We start from the raw sequence: 26,273 nt of genomic DNA on the forward strand, positions 1-26,273 counted from the left end.
GTACGATCGCTGGGGGAGTGTATCGAGCACAGAAATACCATGTAATATGCCCAACTCGTTTTTTGACAAGTTGACCATGTTAAGCATGAGAAGACAGCACGTTTAACATTGTAAAGTCAGAATGCATGACACACCGTTGCACCACCCTTTTAATATTAAATATAACAATATTTTTTTGTTTATTTTAGTTCAGTAAGTAACAGTAATCATTGAAATTAACATTCACTAGGCTGACTAATGTCATCAAATGGAGCCTTTACTGTAAAGTGTTACCAACAAATGTATAAAATGTTATCTTGACCGCAGCTGCTCTTCCTGTTTAACCAAACAGTGATTTAAAAAAAAGTTCTGAAAAGTATGCAAATGAAAACAGATGTTTTTCCGAGTTTTGACAAGGTAAAGTGCCACACACAAAAAGGAAGAGATAAAAGGGGCAGAAGGGTTGCTCAGCCAAGAATAGGCTTTGATAATTCAACGAACACGTTTATTCCTTTGGTACCTCGCGGGTTTTGAGTGACAGCAGCCCAATGTGTTGATTACAGACTCTCAATCACTGTAATTACCTCCGGCTCGGATGAGAAAAAACGAGATGTAAGCGATCCCTGCCGAGCATTTTCACGCGTTGACCTTTAATGAATGAGCATAACTAAACCACTCACTGATACATCGGCACATGACAATAGCATCAACAATTACATTACCCTGCCTAAAACCTGATAGTTTAATCTCATTTCTTTTTGTCTGTGTGATTGCGGGTGCCAGAAAGCATTGTGGAGTGAGGTGAAAGTGTTATGGAGAAAATTGCAGTAAATGAATAAACAAATAGACAATGCATATGAGTGGAGCTAAAGACCTTTAATAGAGTAGACTCTTTTGAAATGGTACTAATGTTGTTTACCACTTATGCTATAAATGTAAACCTACACTTTTTTGATATTTACATAAGACCCATATTCAAATACATTTCTAATTTGTGTAAATACAGCCACAGAAAAATTAAGAGATAATTTCAAAATTATTTTCTGTTTTTCTGACTTTAATTTTATAGGTAAATGTAATAAAGTTCAATAAAAGGGAAGGAAGGAGGTGGGAACCGGCGAACAATCAGAAACTTTTAATCAAAAATAAACAAACAATAATCCAGCAATAAAAAGGCCGGCAGCCACCTCACTGTAGACTGCCGGCCACACAAACATAAACATAAACAAAACTTAACATGTCTGGGCCCGGTCCCCTCTCGCCGTCCTGTCGCTCGTCCTTTATGCTTCCGATCTCCTCCGTGAGAGATGCGAGACCGGTGTAACGCCCAGCTGACACTCATTATCACTCGCGCCACTGGCCTCGCTTCCTCCTCCCACGGCTCTCGTCACGCCTCCCTCGTCACAGTAAATATTTAGGTAAAATTATGTTTTTGTTTCATTCTGTGAACTACTAACAATATTTCTCCCCCCCAAAAAATATTTTCTTTATTTGCATTTATTTGCAGAAACAGGTCAAAATAATAGAAAATATGCTCTGTTTATTCAACCTCAAATACTGCAAAGAAAACAAGTCCATATTCACTTTTAAGCAATACTACAGTAATAGTTACACTTGTATTTAGCAACAGTTCAACATTTTTTATTACAGTTTGAAAGTGAAAGTGTTTCTTTCACCGTAAACACACCGCATTCCAAACACTTACGTCTTACAGATATAAAACCCACATTGTAATCATCAATAGTCAACATTAACAGTTTGGAAACTGGAAAAAATCGTTCTGAAAGTGATCCCAACTATATCGTTCTCTGTATCTTTATCCTTATGTGATGTGAACCCTGCTATTCTGCTAAGTGAAGAACGATTTTTAAAACTACATTTTTTTATAGTTATCATTATTGTTATAATGTGAATGGCCCTTAATTCTTTACAATAAGGTTGTGTTTGTTAACATTTCTACAGCATTTAATAATCTTTGTTAATATTAAATATAACAATTTTTTTTGTTTATTTTAGTTCGTAAGTAATAGTAATCATTAATATTAACATTCACTAGGCTGACTAATGTCATCAAATGGAGCCTTTACTGTAAAGTGTTACCAACAAATGTATAAAATGTTATCTTGACCACAGCTGCTCTTGGGCTGGAATGGCCACAATACATCCAGAAATGCTGATTAAATGAAAATTTGCAATGGTCTCTTAATGTTTTCCGCGGCTGTTTCTTTTGCATTATTGATAATTGTGTACATTTTTAACACAAATATTGACCCTTTATAATTAAAGACATTTACGTAATAAGGTTAATTCCAGTTACGGAGAATCAACTTTGAATGTTACAGAGATCACAAACCTGCATTATTACTGCTGTGCCCTTGAGCAATGCACCAGCGAAACTTGTCTACAATTAGTGTCACTACAATTAGTGTGATGTAATGTCCTCCGGCTGACGAAGCATCTGCTCGATTGCAACAATTTTGTTGTAAGTAGCTACCAGAATGGAACATCCGTCTGTTTTTCTCTCCGCTGACTTTCTGTACAGACGCAGAGTCTGAGATTTGATTCCCTTCTCCCCATTTCCTGTATCCGCACAGGTCTCACCGCTTTAAATAGATTTCATTTCCGCTCTTTCCCGTTCTTCCAATATTATGACAGTCTGAAGCCCCACTGTAATCTCCTCGAAAAATATTTGATTATTCTGTCTCCACCTACACTGGCTACCTTTGCTATAGCATTGCCTGTTCTGAAATGTTGTATTGCATTCTATAATAAAAAAAAGAAATGTACTTTTCTGTCATGTTTTTGCATCCTGAATCTTTTTATTGGTTCGCTGGGTAGCTTTTCTTGTGTTGCAACACTATTTTGAGAATTTAGGCTTTTTTGTGTTGATTTATGTTGTACATGTGTGGTCTGTCAGGAAGGGAGCGCAGCTCCAGGAATCGGAGCGGTACGTAATGAGAGCTCGGGGTACGACGCTCACCGTTCGAAACATTCAGCAGAACGACGGGGGATCCTACACCTGCAAGGCCTCTAATAAGGCGGGAGAAGTTGAGCACGAACTGTTCCTCAAAGTTTTTGGTGAGAACTCTTTTTTTTATTGGGTTACCTAACCCTTTATTCATTGAGTGGGATGTTACCTGTCAAAATAACTGTTTATTGTTGCGGCAAATCAGATTTAAAATGATGGGGAGGGGTATGGCTGTCTAAACACCTTTATGCTAGTGATTATTTATTAATCTGAACAAACAAAACAAGTTCAGCATCTCTGGCTCCTGGGCATAAGATGAAAGAATTCATCAAAAACACAACTGTATATTTTTTCGTTTACCTTCCAAACCCCTTCAAACCTGTATGTTGTTATTTTTATTCCAGTGGAACGTAAGACTGGTTTTTAAAAAGCGTCATGTGTCTTTTCTGTATGAAAATAGTCTGTAGTAATTCCTAAAGCTGAATATAATAAAAAGCAGATGGTGCAAGAGAGGTAACCCTTGTTCGAGGAGAACAATTTGATTGACAGTTACATGCCTAGACTTTCATCATTTTTCCCAGTCCGGCCTGCTTCTCTTCTATAAACAGACCTCCTAAATTACATGAGAATAGGTCGCACACCCTTTATGGCAGAGAATTTTGATTTCGATTTTCATGAAGCTGCCAACATTTCCAGCGATTATTCAGATAGCGCCTTGTCTGCTCATGTAAATGTATGGAGATTTATTCTGTAGTCATCAGAATCCTTTCCATGTGCAAGCAAAGGGTATTCTTCAAAGAGCTCATTTGAATGAGCCCCTGTTATTGGATGGGAGTTTTGTTTTGCAAAGCATGGTTGGAATGGGAGTTGTAACTTTCCTTTATGACCTTTGACAGCTAACAGAGTCAGAGCCGCTCTGGGTTTTCCCTATGGAGATGTGCATCTCCTGCATTTCCTGTGTACTCATAAAAATTGTTTTCGGCTTTATTGAGTGGAATCCCAAGGTTCAAAAGCTGGATAATGTCGTCACGCTTTATCTCAAGGCTGTTTTGTGGTTTGCTGATATGTTTGTGGGTTTTTCCACAATGCTAATTTAGCAATCCTGCTTAGAAAAGTGTGTAAAAACAGTCCTTGACATCACTGAAAAACATGGACTGAGTTTAGTAATGTTTGCTATCAGTTTTCCTATTAAAGAGGTTACATGAAATCTAAATTTTGAGGCTTTTGTGGCATGTCGTTTTTGACCATTTTTGGCAGTTTTTTTATGGAAACAGATCAGAAATATGAACGACTCATCTTGCACTGCAGAGATTTTTGTCCAATCAGTGTTCCCTAAACTGAGATCCCCCTCCCTAAATGTAACTAATGCCTGTATTTGTTCATGTAAAAATTTCGAACGAACCTTTTGAAATGTCCCACCCACGCTTTCAGTTTTAATGGAATAAAAAAGTACAGTATACTTTTCTGTAAACAGAGAAAAGACAAACTGCTCGCTCTGGGGATTTTTACAAACGAAAAAAAACGAAGCCTTTGTTTTCATGGAAATAAATCCTATAGTACCTATTTATCCAAATGCAAACTTTTAATGTGCCATTAGGATTATTCCCGTTTCTAAATTCATTCTTTGTTTGATCATTCCCAAAGTAGCCTACTGTCAACACAGCAAGAGAAAGAGATTATGCTGATAACACTGTTTCAGACTCCTTTGTGTATCTGCTATTATTGTTTCCCCCCCGTGGGACAGCATTTTCTAATGTATATTTATCAGGTTAAAAGCAGTATTGGTGTCAACTCTTCACCTGCAGGGAGCTGTTGTTTTACATCAGTTATTGTACTAATGAGCACTGCCACACAACACAAGCCTTATCACAGATTTATGATGGGAAACTTAAGTATTCTTTATGCTGCACAACCCCTGCAGTGTTTATTTACCAGTGGGAGCCTGTTAGATTCAGCAATGCGCCTGTCAATGTATGGTTATGTTTTTGAACCCCAGACAGACAGTAAAAGCCCAGCTTTTCTACAATATGATGATGTTTTTCATACAGTTGGCTGCCCATGAAGGATTTTTGATTGTCAGATTGGAATGATGTTGTTGACGCAATGTTCAGTTGGATATTTACTGAATATTTATCCAAGTGTGGTGTGAATTCTGAATAAAATCTGTATTACTGCTACAGTCAAGTCAATGAATGTCTGCAGTCAAAAATAAATAAATAGCTTTTTTGCAATCTCTAATAACAGTCATATCATTCATTTTGATGCATGTTTGTTTGTCTAGAAAGACAATAAAACGACAGTTCAGCCTGATCTCACAGCAATTCGTAACTATTTTATGAGGCCACCACCCTGTATGAATTCATACAAAAAAAGTATTCATATTAGAAAAAGCAATACTGAAGCCCCTCCCCTAACCTCACCCCTAAACGTAACCATCACTGGCACGAAGGAAAATCGAACTAAAATGTATAAATGCGATCATACAAATGTATCTCTATTAGCTATCTCGTAAAATAGTGACGAATTGATGTGAGATTGTGTTGGACAATATCATACTGACTATCCCTGCATCCGAAAGTGCCTACTTCCATACTATATAGTAGGCGAGAATGAGTATGAGTCATGAGTATGTCCGAAACATCAGTATGAAAAAAACAGTAGGCGAGAAATACCCGGATGGTCTACTGCTTCTGCCGAGATTTGTGAGTGTGCATCGGATGGACACTTCTCTATCCCATGATGCCACGAGAGCTAAGCAACAGTCAAATTTCAAAAGTAAATCAAATAAAACTAGCGGAAAGCTTTAAGGCGGGTGTCCGTTTTCAAATGTAAGTACCTATAAAATAATTTCTTGTGTTTAAATTATGTTTTTATCAACGCGAACGTACAGGTTGTTGTTAATAAGTCATAGGTCAAAGAGCATACGGGTCACATGACAATAAAACACTGTGGATGCAGTATGTCCGAAATGGATTCACACTACTTCCACTCATACTATATAAAATGTAGTGTTTTAACGGTCGATAGGTAGGTACCTATCAAATTCAGTACGTACTGTCACAGCATGCGATTTCAGACGCAGCACAAATTTCCATTGTTACGTTTGTAGAACTTTAGTGATGACATCATATTGAAAAAATGCAAGCTGTGATGAAATAGTGATCATTTTATAGTTTTCGATATGATTATAGCTGAAAACTTTTCCTAGTGGTCTCACTAAATGTCCTCCTCTTTAAGTCATCTGTGTGTCTCTTTTGACTCTGTCTTATGCCTCTTCTGTTCTCTCTTTTAGTCCAGCCCCACATTACTAAGCTAAGGAATGTGACGGCTGTAGAGGGCAGCGCCGCTATGATCTCCTGCAAGGCTGAAGGTGAACCCTTACCTGAAATCTCCTGGAGGAGAGCGAGTGACGGACACAGCTTTTCAGATGGAGATAAGGTACCGTTCTCTAGGGATGGGAATCATAAAAAAAGATCATTCCGATTACACTTAAAAATCAAGTTCTGCTTTTCTGACGATTCCATTCATGAAGTAGTTCCATTAAAAATGGCAATTCTGTCAGCATTTACTCACCTTTATGTCATTTCAAACCCGTATGACTTTCTTCACTGACAGAACCTGCATAACAATTGAAAAATGTGTACTTCTATGTTCTTCGAAACAAAATAACATCATACAGGGTTAGAATGACATGAGGGTGAGTACATGAGATATTTTCATTTTTGGATGAAGTGACTTTAGACTGAAGAGTTAATCTGTGGCCCGAAGAAGTATTCATTCACAAATCAGACAGCTCTGTTGTTTGTGACCAGCATGGGCAGCGCGATGGAAATGATGTGGGATTGGAATGTGTTTTCTATTTCTGTTTTCATTTTATTATCTTTCTACCAACCAGTTTTCTCCTCTTATCACATTCATTTCAGACTACAAGCTCGCAACTCACCATTATTTCCATCCGCTTCAAAGAAAGCTGATATTCAGGAACCATCGCAGGAACGTTATGAAAATCATTTGGTTCAACATTTCTTTTCTATTCTTTTCCTCGCCCATGCAAATTTCAATGCGCCTGTGTGTACTTTTCAGGGCATGTATTTCAGACCCCATCTCCTTCCGTCAGTAGGCAGTGTAGCATTTTACCAGCACATTAAGTGCCAGATGTGTGACGTTTGGTCTTTGCTCACGCCTACTATAATAGTCCTGGACATTAGAGGATATAATAGACTCGCATGGGGAGACACAGCCCTGAGGCACGCTCAAATCTGTGTACAAGTTTGTACAAGTTGTGCGCTGAAGAAGGTTTTCTGTGCTCCAATAATGCTTCGCAGTTTTTACCGGCGTCTGTGGTGAATGCGATTGCAGCCACCAGGCGGGAAAGATGATGGGAAGAGAAACTGTCAAAGATCATTAGAATGCCGTGAAAGGAGGGTTGTTGGCGCCAACAATAGAGGCAAACGGAGCCCGGCTCCGGGGAGGAACTGTGAAAAGACTCCCCATCACAGTTAATCTAGCAAGGGCTGCTCGGGTACCGATTAGAATAGCCTGCGTGGCTTGGAAATGAAAAAGGATTCATACAAAGAGGTGTTGGAGAGCAGCGATGCTTGCCGCCACTCAATATGAACAAAATGAGTTTGATTTAAGCTGCTCTTTCAGAGGTGTGGGAATGCGGAGGTGAGGTTGGGGAGAGTTAGTCTCTTACAATTACAAGGAGTAGGGACAAGACCTGTGCTCTGAATTCAAAAGTTGCAAAACAATCGTGTTGGGAGCCTCTTTCCTCCCCTCCATTTTACTCCCGACAGTTAAAGTAAAAGAGTTCAAAATGGGCACCGATTCACTTGTTCAGCATTTTAGTGAAGAGTCTATAGGGACCATTTGACAGGTGCCACAATGTCTCACTTTAGAGGCATTTGTATGCAGAAGAAAATGTTAAAGCTACGTACAAAACATGGTTTCGAAAACCAGCTTGAGCTATGGCCTGATTCTTGCAGCAAAGTAAGGAGCGACTGAAATTGGTTTCGGCTACCTCGGTGCATGTGCCAGTGTGAGCGTGGAGATCAGAGGCTAGCTGGGGGTGATTTCGGTCAGCTTGGATGATGAGCGGGGTGTCGAGACTGGAAGACAGCTCTTAAAACCATCATCATGCAGTGCCTCTTGGTAGCCATACTACTGCTCACTAATCAAAAGTGACTCGGCCACACGTCTCTCTGCTGCTCATTATGCAGCGTACGCTTCAGAGGGCAACCAGAAAGAGAGCTGATTTACATCTGAGCGATGCTGCGTGCCGCTGAAACGAGAGTGCGTGTTATGTCTGGTGGACTTGTTTGCCTTTAAGATGGTTAAACAGTTTGAGGTCCGTTTTTGGACCCTTTGGGAACAGGCATCAGACATCTCAGTGATTCACTTTTTTTCGCCAGTGGTTCAAAAACACAAGGAAGTGACTACTTCAATCTTATGGGATGAGTCATTGCACTTGAAGCCGTATAGAAAACCAGCCAGTACCTGATTTAACAGCTTCAAAAGATAGTAGGCTGCCTTATTGTGTGCTAGGTGTGTTAGTCATCATAAGTGTGTTAGTAGTTAGTATGCAGTCTTTTATGTGTAAGTATTAAGGTGTGTTAACAGTCAAAACCCGTCTGTGCACCCTTCACAACTGTGAATCCACAGCTCATTTGTTTTTAATCTGTGAATTATTTTGAATTATTATGTTATTAAATATGAATTAAATATGTGTTTACTGATTTAAATTGCTTGTTTTTCTACTTAATTATGTGACAGTTATTATTTAAGTGTATCTGCTATTGAAATAATTGCGCGTGGTGTGATTTTCAGAGTCCAGACGGCCGTGTGGAGGTACGCGGACGTTATGGCGAATCCATGCTGACTATTGTGGGAGTCAGACTGTCTGACTGGGGCCGGTTTGACTGTGAGGCTCTCAGCAGGATTGGAGGGCACCAGAAGAGCATGTTCCTGGATATCGAATGTAAGTGATGTAAAATTGCTTCTCGTTTTGCTTTAAGAGCGAAACACTGGACACCAAATAGCATCCCAATACAGTACTGTTCATCATCAAAAAACATTAGACACTTATATTGCCATAAACTACACTGTCAAAAAATATATTTAATACTGAACCTTTTCCGGCGCTGGGGTGGTACCCTCAAAGGTTCCTTTTTGTACCTTTATAGGTATTCAACACATGTTGTACCTTTTTTGGGGTACATTATTGTACCCTAAGGACCGATTGTGTACCAGCTAAATATTAGGGGTACAAAACATTTTTGGGTACCTTTGAAGGTATAATGTACTCAAAAAAGGTATAACGTGTTATTATGCTTTGTATACCTGTAAAGGCACGAACGGGAACCTTAGGGTACCACCCCAGCGACAGAAAAGGTACAGTTTTTAACCTTTTTTCTGACAGTTTACACTGGCCTGCCAATATGGACAATTTTAGGTTTGAAATGTTTCAATATTTTTAAATGTCATGCTTTATGATAATAATCAGCAAATGGCCTAATTCACCACACAAAGTATGGTCAGAACAAGGCAAATCATCTGGTTGATCTCAACCAGGTAATTGTATGCTATTATACTGTATGATTGCAATTTGCATTTCATCCATGGCATTCTAAAAATAGTATTTTCACCCTGCTGTCCATGTCTATATTAGAACAGATCTGTTACCTTTCAGTCGAGTACCACTTGGGCAAACTTTAGATGGAACCTTTTCCAAAAGTTTGCTCTTCTGTGACCCTAAAGATGATTTCCTATCATATCACACTGCTCATTTGATACAGTATATACAGGTTCTTATTATGGGGTGCACTGGAACGAACCATCTAGCATGTTTAACATAATTAATATAATATTCCCATTCATTCAGTCTCCATCCGTCACCGATCTGACACGGTGAGCTGCATCAATCTCTTTAATGGAAAAAATGGGTGTGATTGTCTGTGCACCGGTCTGCCGTTGTGTGTGTCAGTGTGTGTGGATGTAAGACCAAAAAATCACATATAATGCAGCATTTCCCCATACCACTCTCTCTCTCTCACACTCTGTGACTCCCTTATTGCGTTTTTCTTACATACACAAATGAAATCTTCCACCGCCCACCGAGTACGCAGTGGGAGAAGAGGGGGCTGTGGTTTGCAGAGTTGAGGTGAGCCTCAAGAAGTGGCCATGCCTCAGATTCTTTTTGATTTGGAGCCCATTTAAACCCAGGTGCAAGTGCACTCGCATGATGGAGCTTGTGGTTTGTGTGTGTGCGTGAAAACTCGTGTTGGTTGGTACATGCTAGAATTTAATTTAGGCTTCGGGCAGCTAATCTCGAATGAGGTTTTGATGGATGAATGTTAGAAGCGCTCGGCGTGGCGTTATTGAGTATTTCTTTACCGTTCTTTCACAGATGCACCAAAGTTCCAGACCAACCACACTATATTTTTCTCGTGGGAGGGGAACCGGGTCAACATCAGCTGTGATGTCATGTCTAACCCTCCAGCCACCATGCTGTGGAGACGGGACAAGCTGACCATACCCAGCGAGGGCGTGGGAAACATGCGTGTACATAGCACCCCCGGCAGGTCACTTCTGGAGGTACACTACTTCAATGACTCATTCAGTAACGCTTAAAGTGTTCATGAAGATGCATTGGATTCTGTCATCTTTTCCATGCAAGGGTGACCGGAGCTTGAAAGCTTCAAAAGGAAATCATAAAAATGGTCCATATAGGTTGTGCAGTATATTTTGAGTTTGATTGTTCGCATAATAGCTTTGATAGATGATGATGTCATACAATAATGTTGATAGATTCTGATGTCATACGATAGCTTTGCTTGAAAACAAGGTCAGAAATTAAGTCATTTTTCTCTGACAATCTTCCTCTCCATTGAGCTGTTCATTTGAGAACCGCTATGACCGGATCATTGAGTCACCCGTCTGAGATGTGAATTAAACCTTCAGTTTTGTGAACCAAAAAGAAGATCTCACCCTGAATTAACTATTTCTTTAATAACATCTGAGGGTGAGCCTATTAAAGCCATCATCATGCAATCATCAGCCTGCGTCGTTTGTTTAATGACCTCATCCGAACTAGACCTAACTCGACAACATGTCATGTGTACCTCAGCAAGAATCAAAAGAACATGAAGAGAACAATGAATAGCACAAAAGAACAATAGATTAGAAAAAATTAAGTATACCTTTCATTCACAGGTTACTCCCATGTCGGATAGAGACTTTGGGCGTTACAACTGCACAGCTAGGAATAACATCGGCATGCGCTTTCAGGAGTTTATCTTGGCTCAGGCGGGTAAGTGTTTACCTCAGGTGGTTAGTTCAACAAATCCTTTGATCAATACGATTACATTCAAAGATTTGGATTTTGGATCGTGTGATTTCATGTTATTGATGTGATCCGTCATGGTGGTGCCTATTTAGGTCACTAGAATTAAATACGTGCCAATAAAAAAGGGTGGCTGTTTTTTTATGTTGAAACAGTTTCTGCTATTCCTGTTCAACATCCTAAAAGTAGGTGATTCATACAGCAGATTGCCTTAAAAACTGTGGGTCGATCAAAACATTGCTCTCTTTGATTGGCAAGTTTGAAATGTCACCTTTACAACCAATAATGTGAGTTTAAGGGCAGGACTTAACCATGGTAAATTCCACCAGGTGCCACAGTGCCTCGCCTTAAAAGAAACCGTTCATCCAAAAATAAAAATTCTGACATCATTTACTCAACAAGTTGTTCCAAATCTGTATAAATTTCTTTGTTCTGATGAACACAGTGAAATATATTTGGAAGAATGCTTGTAACCAAACAGTTCTTGGCCACCATTGACTGCCATAGTAGGATTTCTTTTTTTGTAAATTTCTTTGTTCTGTTTTGAAGATTTTAAAGAATTTAGGAAAGCAAACCGATGTGGGGAACTTTTGACTACCATTGTATTTTTTCCTACTATGGTAATCAATAGTGACTTGTTTGGTTACAAGCGTTCTTCCAAATATCCTTCTCTGTGTTCATCAGAACAAAGACATTTATACATATTTGGAACAACTTGAAGGTGAGTAAATAAAGGCAGAATTATCATTTTTGGGTAAACTGTTCCTTTAAGGCAGTGGTTCTTAAACTTTTCTGTTGTAAGGTCCCCTTTGTGTAGGGTGCATCGTCTTGCGGCCCCCCAAATATATATATTTTTTAATTAAACCAAAAACACATTCACGTTACACAATGCTGGAACATTAATTCTTTTGGTTGGTGGTCTTAGATTTATAATGTTTGATTGCATAAAATGTATGATAAATTTCTATATTTTATAAAATGCCACACAATCTGTGGCCTCCCTGGGTCCATCTTGGGGCCCCCAGTTTGAGAACCACTGCTTTAAGGCTTGCATAGATTTTTGCCACATTAGAAGTCCCAGCCAGTCTCGCTTTGTCAAAGCCTATTCTCACGTAATCCCCTCAGATAATAATGACTTTTGTATCAGACTGAACACCGACAGGCGCAGTTGCCAGTAAACACGCTTTGCTTTCAAAGAACCAAGTTACTCAAGCTTTGAAGAGCAAAAAGGCTTACAGGAGAAGTGCTTTAACAGATTACGTACATCATGAGAATTGTTGCTTATATTATATATAATATTATTATATTATTAATATTATTATAATATAATATTAATTATATATATGCTTATATTTCTTAATCTATCTATATTTGCCATCTCTGTTTGAAACATAAATATGCAGGTTACTGAAAGTAAAAGTTCACCCAAAAATGAAAATTCTTTCATCATTTACTCACCCTCTTGTCATTTTAAACCTTTATGACTGTCTTTCTTCCGCAGAACACAAAAGAAGATATTTTGAAGAAAGTTGTTAACCGAACAGCACTGTTCCCCATTCACTTCTGTTGTATAGACACAAAACCAATGCAAGTGAATGGGGGCCAGTTAACAACATTCTTCAAAATATCTTTTTTTGTGTTCTGCAGAAGAAAGTCATACAGGTTTGAAGTGACAAGAGGTAAGTAAAATATGACAGAATGTTTATTTTTGGGTAACTTATCTTTACGTATGTTGAAGTGAAATGTGTCCCATGATCTTGTACTTGACAGTTTATGAATCATTATCATTATTATCCTTACCGTTAAATATTACAAAAAAATACAATTATGAGCAATTATATTTTATGTACTTTCTCAATAACTCGTTTTTGTTTATTTTTAACCGGAAAAGGTAACATATTGCAGCGTGAGCATACGCAACTTGTTACTAATGTCCAATAAAATTATACAGAGGCTAAAACTAAAGCTGATTTTGTTAATTAACAAAAGCTGTCTGTTTGAAGAACCCATTGCAATTATTTTATCTATGTTCTAAATTTGTGTATGTGGCTTTGATATAATCTCTCTTTTATAAATCGTAATAGCAAACAGGTCAAAGTGGATTATGACACTCTCTCACCCTCTCTCTGATACATTCTGTCCATGATCTTCTGTGAAACACACCTAATATATTTCCCCACCGAATGTTGTTTTCCTGTTGCCTCACCTTGTTTCACTCACTGCTTCTCTGTCTATCAGCCGCATTGATTCTCTCACTGGAAGAGCCGGGTGCTTGTTATTCAGAGCAGGGTGTGTTCTCTCTCACTTGGCTGGGCAAAACACCAAAGTAGGAGAGGTGGCAGGGGAAGTATGAAACCTTCCTTGCTACCTCCATGAGGTGAAGAATAAACAGTGTGCAACATGTTTTTATATCAGATTGGCTGAATCATATTTTCCATTGCCTTAAGACATTTGCTAATATTCTTGTTTGTTATAAGGAGGCCTGCATGGAAACTACCGCTTTCAGTGCTTTCCAAACAACAGTCATTCGTAAAATTTTGTGTGTTAATCATCATGAAATACAAATGGAAGTATTTTATATTTTTTGTATTTTAAGGATATCTACAGTATGTACTATAACTAGTGTGCTCCAAAACATTAAAGGAGTCATATTGCACGGCTAAAACGAATATTATAGTTTGTTTTATATGTAACGCAATGTGTATACACCATTTAAAGTTTAAAAAACGTTGTATTTTCCACATACCGTGCATATTTGTATAACCTCATTGCCCAGCCTCTCTGAAACGCGCTGATTTTTTTTTTTTTACAAAGCTCATCGCTCTGAAAAGCGAGGTGTGCTATGATTGGCCAGTTCACCAGTGCGTAGTGATTGGTCAAATACTGCAAGCATTTCACGGAAATGTAACGCCTCTTACCATATTCGGAACATCAGGTTCCAAAGCAATTGTACTGACAGACGATACAATGAGATTTACAATTACGCCCACCTTAACTACGTGTAGATTTGGGCGGTCTTAGTCAAATCATGTTACGAATTTACGTAGATTCGCCGGGGTGTGGTTACACGAGGCGTTTCAGGCAAGTCTGGTTGAGCATTCGCTTTTAGATAGAATGCATCTTTTGTTCCCACACTTTCATTTGTGCAATTTTACGTGTCTAATACATGCATGGGCAACTTATAACACACCAAAAACACAGAAAAACACGTACGTAAGTTCCGCCATATGACCCCTTTAACATGCGCCTGGACGGAAGATAACTTCCGGTCTGTGTTTGTTTATCGGTCTGGCTAATAATAAAACTATTTGTTGAATGGGTCATGTAACTTTGTCCCATTTAAAGAAACCATATGGGACATTGACATCTAGCGGTTGAGTACTCTATTGTCTTACAGTTTTTCTCAATTGCTTAAACACATTTCTTGAAATTATGCTTCCTTTTCTCCAAACTCTAAACACAGATCCAAAACTTCTCACCCAGTTCCCTCAACATCCTATTTTCAGGTCAAAATGAAGCTCTCCACTCAAAACCATTCAAACTTGCTGAAAAACCAAACTATTCCCGCAGACATGACACACAAGCCCTCAAAAACACTCGCACTACAATATAGTCTTAGACACTGGTGAGATCAATTCAAAACACTGTTACTAAAACCTCTTATTTGGATTCAAGAATAATTTAACAGCTTAGTGTTTATTATAATATATATAACATAAAAGAGTGCAGATAGAGCAAAATGCAACAATGAGCCTTAGGGAAAAAAATACACTACTGTTAAGTAATCTTAGATGAAAGTAGATGAAGTAGACGATCGTACAAGACAAGAAAAGTGCAAAAACCATAGAACAATACATTTACATTTACGCATTTGGGAGACGCTTTCATCCAAAGCGACTTACATTGCATTGTACATTTGTTTCTGACTATATGCAACATAGGAATCGAACCCATGACCTTGGCATTGCTAGTGCCATGCTCCAACCACTGAGCCACAGGAAAGCACAATATGAACTGAACATGCAACACAAATACAGTAAAACTGCATAAATAACATTTCCATTTCCATTTTGCAGACGCGTTTATCTAAAGCGACTTACAGAGAAGATAAAGGAAACAAAATCGATTTGTCAATAGGAGGCAAAACAGTAAATACTGCAAATATGGCATCCTCTGCACCTTTGGCCCAATTTCGTAAAAGTATACTATAGCAGATTTTCTTTACTGTAAGTAGTTGTCGCTGAGTTCCGCAAAAACAAGGAACATGTAAAAAAGGATACAATTACAAATTTGTAAACTTGACAGTCACAAATTTGAGGGTGTACATGTGCTACAGTTTTACTGGATACAGAATAGTGACATTTTTCTCATATTACTGTAATTTCTGTTACTGTGTGCTGTAATTATACGGTATGTTTCCTGTAAGTAGTATAAAGCCCTGTAGATGATTCTATGATGCAATTTCATAGCACTATCACTTGTGCTCCTATTGATATTATCCTGAGATTATGATTGGTGTGTCATCAGTTTTACTACTGAATGTTTACTGATGGATAAATGTGTGCTATTTGAGTTTACAACGTGACACTTCAGTTCATTATATTATGTGTTTGTGTTTTCTGAATGAGAACATGGTTAAACCTTTGCTAAATAAGGACGTTTCTGTGTGGAGTTTTGCAGAAATCACTTAAGGAATTGACATGTGAGTGAAAACAAGTGAAATGTGTTAAATGTTTTGAGAAATGTGTCAATTTTTTGAGAACTGAGTGAATGGTTTGGAAAATTGTGCCAACCGTATCAGTTTTAGTGCGTTAGAAATCGAGGAAAACTGTAATACAAAATATTGGAGAGGCAAGTTAAGCCAAGTAACGGTTCTTTAGCTTGTTATCGGAAATAATCTACAGGCACTCTATTGTTTCGGATGTGTACCGGAAGTTAAGTTTTATCCACAAACGCATGCATGCGCAGTAACGCTTGTTTATATGTTGTTGCTTTGAAACTGTCTATACAGTTTCTCACTTCCACCAGTACGGATCAGATATTTTTATAGATGTATGAATCACCTACTTTTTTCATTCTGCACTTCTTATCAACTTTTTTATCCGATTTCAGGCTATTTTTAAAGAGGAAGAAGCCACTCGATATAAACTTCCTGTTTCAGTGGAAATTACATCAGCACATTGAACAAAGCTGCAAACGATGCATTCATTTTCAAGCACCTTACGTGGGTTTTTAACTTAAAATGTCTTTGGGTGAACATTTTGTTTAACTTGATCACGTTTTCTGCTCCCAGTGAGAGTCAAATACTACATTTGACACATTTTACTGTATTTAAAACCACCACAGAGAATTCTGCAGATAATCATAAATCAGTTATTGAACAAGTACATAAAAATCTGTGTTCAAAACTTTCAATTAACCTTACTTTCAATCCACATGAAATACTCCAATTTTATGTTTCAAACAGGATTGCAGTAGAGAGAAAAAGTTATGGATTTCACCCGTTAAATAATTTCATATTAACGTCTATAATTTACAGTTATGCTAATAATTATTTCCAGTAGGAATTATTTATTCTAATTATTGTCACTAAAGAATTAATTTGATTATAAATATATTATTTTATGTTGTTGTTGAACATTTATGTTTTATATTGTAATACCTATGAGAGTTTGTTATTTATACTAGTAATTTTCTTTTTTTAAGGTTGTTTAAAACAGGAAGGCTTATTCCTATTAATCTGATTGATTTGCTATTTTGTTATCATGTTTATTCTGTATACTCAAACCTCTTTATAAACCTCCCTCAAGGGGATGTTGTCACAGGAAAACAGTGCAGGCATTATAGAACATAAAGTCTCTGATGTTAAGGGAGTTTGGTTTGTTAGATGCTGAAAGCAGCTCTATGAGCTCATGCCCATCGCCGCACAACTCTCTCCCCTTCAGAAAGACACACAACCAGCCTCTTTGAAACCCTCAGAGTCTGCGGCCTCAACCTATAAATAGGCATTTGTAATTCTCTCTTACCCTAACCCATCATTTCTCCACCGCAGATGTTCCCTCGAACCCTTACTCTGTGCGCTTGAGTTCTGTGGCCCAGCGCGTGGCCACAGTTACCTTCATAAAGCCGGACTCCCACGGCGGCGTACCCATCAGTCACTACCTCGTCAAATACAAAGACATCAGCTCACATGACTGGAAGGATGTGAAATCACAGGGGACACAGAGTAAGTACAAAAGTTGTTTCACTGCTCCGTTTCATCGATTCTTGTGTTAAACCGCCGAATGAATTATAGATTGAACAATTGTTTCTGCCTACAGATTAGCTCTTTGTTAGTCGGCTTATAGTTTGTGGAGTAAATGATTCAGTGCCTCAATATGGATGCCTTGTTTCTGAAAAGCAGACCCAGACCCATCTTTGCTGGGTTTTATTTGTATATACAGTATATGCAGTAACAGGCTTTTAAATTAAAATTAAAATGTATTAACTTTGAATATCAGTCATTGGAAACAGATCAAGGTGAAGAAATTTTGTTCTTTCTGTACTCTGTTACCCGAGCCATCATTCTCAATGCAGTCACATAAAACATATGACTACAAGCAGAACTGCCTAAAGTTTACAGCTGCCTTCAAGGACCAAAGTAAAAGTGTGAGATGACCTCTGGGAGATTCAACTCTAGTACAACCTGAATTTAAAGTGCTTTAAGATCTTGTGCTTTTTTACCCACAACACCCAGAAGGATTGGCAGAAACTTTAAGGACAGATTACTGTTGATAAGCAACTTAGACTCTTTGAAGGACTCCAAGTTAATATGCATAATGCTGAAAATGTTGTGGCCAGGAGCATGATTGGTAAAAGCAACAATTTGACACGTTGTGCATAATTTAGGAGACCAACTGGGACTTAATGTTAATATGTTCATTAGAACCCCCTCTCTCTCTTTTCCCCCGTAGTCAGTTATTTTATCACTTCAAACTTTTTTTGATCATCAAAATGACATTTAAACGTTCTTTTTCCTATAAAATAATTTCTGCATACTTAAATTGTCATGACACGGGGTGAGACATGGACAAGAGGACCCAAGTGCAGACAGTGGGTAAGGGGTTAACAAGACATTTTAATAATGAAACAAAACAAAAACCCACGAGGGGGTAATATAATAAAACAAGGGAAGATCACGACATGATAAAACAGGACTAAGACTAACTACACTGAAACTAGACTGGAGATAACATAAACAAGGACTACAATTAACTAAACTAGACTTGACAGGGAACAAGAACTCACCAGACGAATGACAGATAACACAATGAACCAGCACAGGACAGAGAACAAAGGGGCATTAAATAATGGATCAAATCAAAAGGGGACAGGCGTGGGGCATGAACTAATAATGAGCACTAACGAGGAAACAAGAGGGCAGGAACAATGACGAGACCTGGAGAGAGTATGGCAAGCCAAAAGGGCCAAAACGCCTCTTTCCACATGAAGCAAGAGGTTCTGCCATGGATCTGCCACAAGATCAAGAAAAGCAAGACAAGATGGGGCAGAACCATGACATAAATAGCCAGAATATAACTACTACCTTTTCTTCATTTAGTATAAGTGTATGCAAATTAGTTGCACCAGCTCGGACTACAGTATCTGATCCACTCGGTCAACTGTGTGATGTGATTGGTTTGTGATGTATAAAACAGGCAGTTACAAATCGTGTTAAACAGCAGTGTCCTGCAGAAAAAAAGAAAGAAACCCTCATAGACATTTTAATGGTTCCCATTAAAATATTAGCTTTTTCCATTAAAACCATTACAAAATTACTTTTAGTAGTGTTTTTTCAGCCTTTATTCTCACTCTTTCTATGTCTGTATGTCTTTTTCTCGCAGCAATAGTTTTGCTCACAAACCTTGAGCCCAACACAACATATGAGTTGCAGGTAGCCGCGGTGAACGGGAAAGGTCAAGGGGAGTTCAGCCGCACGGAAAGCTTTCAAACCCTGCCCATCAGTGAGTCTCCTTCTCTCTGACCTTTGTATGATGTTGCTTTAAAAAGATCTTCAGCAGTTTCACTTATGCAATGATAATTTGCCACTGACCATCAAAACTAAGTTAATTGTTGAATATGCGCGTGGATCATTCATGTCGCTTCCTTTTGATATTCAGGAGAGCCCAGTCCACCGTCAGTTCAGGGCCAGCGAGGGGTGGGGAAAGCATATCGTCTGGGTCTGGTCAAGCAGGACGATGGAGGAATGCCCATTCTGGAGTACATTGTCAAATATAAAACAGTAAGTTAACTGTAGTTGACTGATCTTTACTGCAAGGTGCATTCAAACGTTCTGTTTTGGGAAAAGAGTTATACAAATAAATTGAATTAAAGATAATGTTTTCAAACACTTTTTAATTTTAAATTAGAAAGTGTAAATTATCTTATTGTGTGTTTTTACAATCATTTTGATTTAAAAATCTTGTAGAGCTTGACTATAGTGAGGCTAAAGTGAGATATTGTCCCAGGTTTTTAAAAAATGATGAAAATATTATTTGTTTATTTTAATTCAATTAAAATGGGCAAAAAGTGCATGTGGAAATGCCACGGCAATTGTAGAATGACTTAGCAAGATCAGAAGATAACCAAGCCGTAACGGGTAACACTTAACAGAAATCTTTTTGTGGTAAAAGGATAAACAACATTAGAAACTCTTTCCTCCTATGTGTTGATTAAACATCTCCTTCACAACACTCCCACTTTTTCATATTGTAAATGTGAGCTATTCCTGTTTTTTTATCATGACTGAAACACAAATGGGGACTTTTAGGTTGTTTCCTTAGGTAATTGACCCTTCGCAAGCAGTTTGATTGACAAGCGATCTGACCAATCATAACGCTGATATTATGTTCCCTCGTGACTGACCGCCATTTTGGCCGACAAACAAACCAGTCCAACAAACCTGGCGTAGTAGTGCTTTGGTGATTAATATGAAAAAAAATGCTTTTTAATTATTGTAATAGTAAACAGAGATACAGTATATATACCCAGCTTTAATAGACGTTCACACTATAACGATAAATGATAACTAAGTTATAACTTCATTCTAAATGAAGGAGAATAGCGGAGTTCACATCACAACTATACTAATATAGATACGAGACACGATATTGTTGGAATCATTAATGTACAAATTACAGACAGGAGTGTTCGGGAAGTGGTGTTTTAAGGCGGTATATAATACTTATTGATATATTACTTACATATTACAAGTATGAGCAAGCTGGCAAGATATGCTTTGCGTTCCTGTGATATGATGAGCGCACCTTCAGCCTTCAGAGAGCATTTTAAAGGAAAGACGTTTTCAGCAATGAAGTTTTAAAGGGGTCATATGACACGGCTAAAACGAATATTATTGTTTGTTTTAGATGTAATGCAATTGTATACACGATTTAAGGTTAAAAAACGCAGTATTTTTCCTCATACTGTGCATGTTTGTATCTCATCTTTGACCCGCCTCTCTGAAATGCGCAGATTTTTTACAAAGCTCATCGCTCTGAAAAGCGAGGTGTGCTATGATTGGCCAGTTAATCAGTGCATATTGGTGGAATACTGCAAGTGTGCGATGGAAATGTAACCCCTCTTTCCATATTTGGAACATCAGGTTCCAAAACAATTGTACTGACAGGTACGCCCACCTTACTTGCGTATACATTTGGGCGGTCTTAGTCAAATCATACCACGAACTGATGTAGATTTGTGGGGGTGTGGTTACACGAGGCGTTTCAGGCAGGTCTGGGTGAGCAATCGCTTTTAGATGGAATGCATCTTTTGTTCCAACACTTTCATTTTTGCAATTTTACGTGTCTAATACATGCATGGGCAACTTATAACAGAAAAACATGTTTTCGCGCCATATGACCCCTTTAAAGCAATAGCTGTACTGTGTTTGTTGTATTTAACACAAATAAAGATTAAGACACTGATGGACTGTTATTCTTTTCTGTACTGAACTAATATTTAAAAGTTTACTTTCGTTTTCACAAAGAAGGATCACGGCCGACCAAAACTCTGCCCAAAGTTACTCTCTCTCTAAAATTGTCATTACACATTTAGGTTAGCTATACATCCATTTGTGTGACAGTAGTAGCCTACTGCATCACGCGAGTTTAAAATCAACATAACGACGATAACGTTATTGTCTGCTGCAAATATAGGCATAATTACATCTCAAATCCTGAATGTATCCCTCGAATGCATATTGCAGACCTTTCTGTCTGAAATCAGTGTGTCATTTTTCCAGAAATTCTTCACTATTTCCCCAGGGAGTGCACAAATTTACACCGGGAGCGCATGGCTGATACCGAAAGCTTTTCGGACGTAGCAACAGGAAGGAAGGGGGGCAGGGTTTTTCGAAGGGTCAATTTCCAGCAAAATAGCACTTTGCAACAAAATTGTCCTTATTCGTTAACTAGCTGGAGAAAAACGGTATTATACAGTATCCTGTGGTTTTGCTGTTTATAAGTGTGCAATCTGAGATTGAGCAAAAATGCAGAGGGGGTGTTATTGCGATAAACATGTGGAGAAGAGTGGGCGACGGTTTCGATAATGAGCACAGAAAATACGTCTCCCTTCTGTATGCACCAGCACCAGCTGGGGTGAACATAAAAATATGGTTAACTGATGCTTACGTGAGATGCTGTTACTGATCCGTTGTGTTTAGATGAACGCTATGGAACTGATGGTGGTGTGGGTGGGAGAAGGCGGTTTGTGTGTGCGGTTCCCTGACCTGCCTTTAGAAAGTTCAATGCTTGTGAGGAACTTCCTTTCTGTATTTCACCTGTCATTTACAGTGCATTACAAAAGTATTCATCCCCCTTCGTTTTATTCACATTTATGTTGCTGCCTTATCTTAATCTACTTTAAATAAAAAAAACTGTACATTAATCTACACTCCATGCACAATAATGACAAAACAAAAAAACAGATTTGTGACAACTTTGCAAATTTATTAAAAATAAACAAAAATAAGTACATTGCATAAGTATTCACACCCTTTTCTGGGACACTTGAAATTTAGCTCAGAAGCATTAGTTTTGCTTGTTGATGTTTCTACACTTCGAGTGGAGTTAACCTGTGGCAAATTCAATTGAATAAGTATGATTTGGAGCGGCACATACCTCTCAATAAAAGGTGCAACAGCTGAAAATGCATATCAAAGTGAAAACCAAGACATGAGGTCAAAAGAACTGCCAGTGGAGCTCTGAGACAGGATTGTATCAAGACACAGATTCTGAAAGAAATCTGCTGTATTGAAGGCTCACAGAATCATGTAGCCTCCATTGCAATACTTCTGCAAGGCACTGTAAATGTGAAGTCCATATTAGGGTTTTAGTCGGAAAAATGCCTGTTAGAGGTTCTCCAAGTGAATCAGAATTGTTCCAATGCATCCTTTCCTTTCAATGACCTTTAACACTCCAAAGGCAAAAAGAAACATGTTGTTACGTGGTATGGGGATAGTCGTGTCAAAACAAGTTTTGGGAGCACAAACTGTTGTCATGACATGGCAAGGAGAGTATTTGTTTATTTTTCATTTCAGTGGCACATCAAGTTGCATCAGATTTGTTTGTTTAGTTTTATCAATTGATCTTATCTTATTTCGAATGAGCCGTTTAGGATTACAGGTTAAAGCAGTGAATCTCAATCTTTTTGACTTCAAGGCTTGCATATTGTCCACAACATATGAAGGTCCCCGCTCACAATTTCAGTTACAGTTTCATACTTCATATTTTATTCTAGAGCTTGGCATAACTAGAAATATACGTTATAAAAACATGAAATAACAATTTAATGCTTGTTTTGTCATTTTAGATCACTTGAAGAGATAGGTCACCCAAAAATGAAAATTCTGTCATCATTTATTCACCCTCTTGTCATTTCAAATCTGTTTGACTTTCTTTCTTCTGCAGAACACAAAAGAAGATATTTTGAAGAATGTTGGTAACCAAACATCGGCGGTATCCATTGACTTGCGTTGGTTTTGTGTCCATACAATAGAAGTAAATGGGTACCGCTGTTGTTCGGTTACAAATATTCTTCAAATTATTTTTTGTGTAAGTCATACAGGTTTGAAATAACACGAGCGCGAGTAAATGATGACTGAATTTTCATTTTGGGCATACTGTCCCTTTAAGGCATCCGTTGATTTGCTGGTCAAGTGGCAACATTTTTGCTTTGAATACAAAGAGTTTGAGGTTCTAATTCAATCTTATGTGTGTTTTAATAAACCTAAATTACAGCAGTACGTCAGTGTCTGCATACGAACATCTTTCTGTCTTCTGCCAAAACATTGTATATCACTGTCTTCATGCTGTCCCTTTAATTGTTTACGGTAAATATTTGGTAGCGGCATAATATTAGACGAATTGTCAACAAGACTTCAAATAAATCTCTAACACTAATCCCCTTGAGGGTGTCTGTAGTCTAAAAAGCCCCGTGTAATGCATCGGGCGGGTTGCCACGGCACCGCAGTCTCACACGAGCCGTGCGGTTTGTTTACAGGATGTGAGAGGATGTTGAGTGATGCCACACTAGCATGTCCACACATCCACCGCAGCCCTACAGAGCATCTGGGTCCTTCGCTTTCTCTCACAATCCCTGTTTGTTTTTCCCCTCATGGGTTGCAGTGTTTCCTCATTTACTTCATTTCTGACTGTCTCACTCTGTTTGTGATGCCTGGCTTCCTCCACAGCCCTAATAGGGTCCGCCAGCATCTTCCCCCCTCACTCATTTGTACATGCCCCCTCTTTTCTCTTTTATCTCTCCCTGTCTCATTTACGTTCTCTCTGATACCCTGTGCACAGGAAGGTGAGAACAGGGGAATGGATATGTCACAGCCTGCGGAGACAGTCACAGGACGCCTAGGGACTGTCAACCTATGAAAAGCACATTCAACCATTTAGCCTTTAAAGAGCCGAGGCGTTTTAAAAATGTCAAAATATAAAAGCAACAGGCTTTTGAAGGCAGCCTGTGTGGGCTTAGTTTGAAAATTCCAGCCGATGGAGCAGACTGCACGGACACACACACTTTATTACACACAAACTCATTCGTTTTTACTGTGCAGGCATTAAGAGTATAATGGGTGCGTCTGCTATATGAGTGCTAAGAAAACGTTTCAGAATGAGAGAAAATAATCTCTTTCTTGTGAGTTGTTCTGAAGGAGCAGATGGCCTCTCAGGCCACTTTTATAAAAAAATTATATTATTAAATTTCTTCCTGTAATGGTTTTGAAGGATTTGCCTGCGAAAAGGCAAGCAGTGGCTTTATTCGCTGGGTTTAACATATATTCTTCCTGATGCATTTAATATGAGCAGACAATAAGAGAGAAGTATAAAATATGAGTCAGGAGTTGAACATCTGCAGATGTGAATACAAGAAATCACTAGATGAGGTGCAGAGAGCGTATAAAGGAATACTTCACCAAAAAAATGAAAATTCTATTATCATTTATTCACCCTCTTGTCATTCCAAACCTGTATGACTTTTTGACTTCTATGCAACACAAAAAAACGATATTTTGAGGAATATTTTACAATGGAAGTCAATTGCGGCCAATGTTGTTTGGTTAACAATTGCATTCCTTTGTGTTCTGCATCAGAAAAAGGAAATATAGGTGTGGAATGAGATTAAGGTGATAAATGATAAAGGAATTTTCATTCACATTCACCACTTATGAATCAAGCCCACAAAGACTCGAATGCGATAATTTAAACTATTCATATTGTCATGAAAGTTTAATGAGAATTCATTTTTAATGCCGTAAAGCATAGTCAGTTTATAGCCTCGTGTGTGTGTGTGTTTTCTTGTGTACGTTTGCACATGAAAGCTTAACTACACCTGTGGTTTTCTGCAGGATAAGGAAGAGCAATGGATGACGAAACTGGTTCCAGGCGCGAACGATTTCGTTCTGCTTCAGCCGCTCCAGTGGAACACTCAGTATGAAGTCGAGATCACGGCTCGCAACGTCAAAGGCTTGTCTGAACCCACCTTCGTGAAATTCTCCATGCCTCAGAAGCCTGATATTACAGGTACACGCACTTCCACAACACATGCAAAGTATGGGTCTGTTTCCGTTAGCTCAGTATCATGCGACAAATTAAGTCTGATTACCTACAGCACTTCATCACCCACTCACAGTATAGCAGAAATTATATGTCTCCCGTCATAATTACATGCTTCAGCGCACATGCCAGGCACCCACACTCGGTGGAGCTCACGTACCCTGCTCACATGTGTCGGATCCACTATCAGACATGCGTAACACGCTGTAATCCTTTCAAATGTGTATGAGCGATTTGACAACTATCATTATAAATATAAATATCATTAGTTACGTTTTTTTAAGTTTGAATTAATCAAGTGCTTGCCTGGGAGTCTTTTGTTTTATTACTTTTTTAAATACGTTAATGGGAAAGTTCATTTTGTCATCATTTTCTCACCCTCTTGTCATTTTAAACCTGTATGTCTTTCTTTCTTCTGCAGAACACAAAAGAGGATATGTTGAAAGAATGTTGGCAACCGAACAACGGCTGTGTACCCATTGGCTTGCATTGGTTTTGTGTCCATACAATAGAAGTGAATGGCTACCGCCGTTGTACCGCCGGTTATTCTTCAAAATATCTTCTTTTGTGTTCTCCGGAAGAAAAGAAAGTTATACAGATTTGAAATGAAAAGAGGGTGAGTAAATGATGACAGAATTTTCATTTTTGGGGGAACTAGCCCTTTAAGACATGAATTCAACATAACTGATATCAGATTGATTTTGTTGACAGTGAAATACTACAAGAGCATTGATGTTACATTTTTCCTTGGACAATTAAGGACTCTGAGTTGTACTACAGACATACTGTAACTGTGGTTTCCTTGATGCTTTTAGATATGTTAAGTGCTTTTTAAAGAAATAACATATGAGTTTCTGCGTCCCAAGGGCCCATCTAGGAGCACTAC

General features: G+C 38.3%; 1 protein-coding gene across 3 annotated transcripts in view; it reads left to right on the plus strand.

Annotated features, from left to right (window-relative positions):
• The window catches only part of ncam2 (neural cell adhesion molecule 2), a 171,387-nt gene that overhangs the window by 130,639 nt on the left and 14,475 nt on the right, over nucleotides 1–26,273 (plus strand). For all 3 annotated transcript variants that reach the window (XM_057336217.1, XM_057336215.1, XM_057336216.1), the window contains exons 7-15: nucleotides 2,897–3,057; nucleotides 6,240–6,385; nucleotides 8,774–8,924; nucleotides 10,353–10,540; nucleotides 11,159–11,255; nucleotides 17,341–17,514; nucleotides 19,172–19,291; nucleotides 19,448–19,569; nucleotides 25,180–25,354. In XM_057336217.1, the coding sequence (XP_057192200.1) occupies nucleotides 2,897–3,057; nucleotides 6,240–6,385; nucleotides 8,774–8,924; nucleotides 10,353–10,540; nucleotides 11,159–11,255; nucleotides 17,341–17,514; nucleotides 19,172–19,291; nucleotides 19,448–19,569; nucleotides 25,180–25,354 (1,334 nt within the window). The remainder of the gene's footprint in view (nucleotides 1–2,896; nucleotides 3,058–6,239; nucleotides 6,386–8,773; nucleotides 8,925–10,352; nucleotides 10,541–11,158; nucleotides 11,256–17,340; nucleotides 17,515–19,171; nucleotides 19,292–19,447; nucleotides 19,570–25,179; nucleotides 25,355–26,273) is intronic.

The sequence above is a fragment of the Triplophysa rosa genome, linkage group LG6 (assembly GCF_024868665.1).
Source record: "Triplophysa rosa linkage group LG6, Trosa_1v2, whole genome shotgun sequence".
Classification (NCBI taxonomy): domain Eukaryota; kingdom Metazoa; phylum Chordata; class Actinopteri; order Cypriniformes; family Nemacheilidae; genus Triplophysa; species Triplophysa rosa.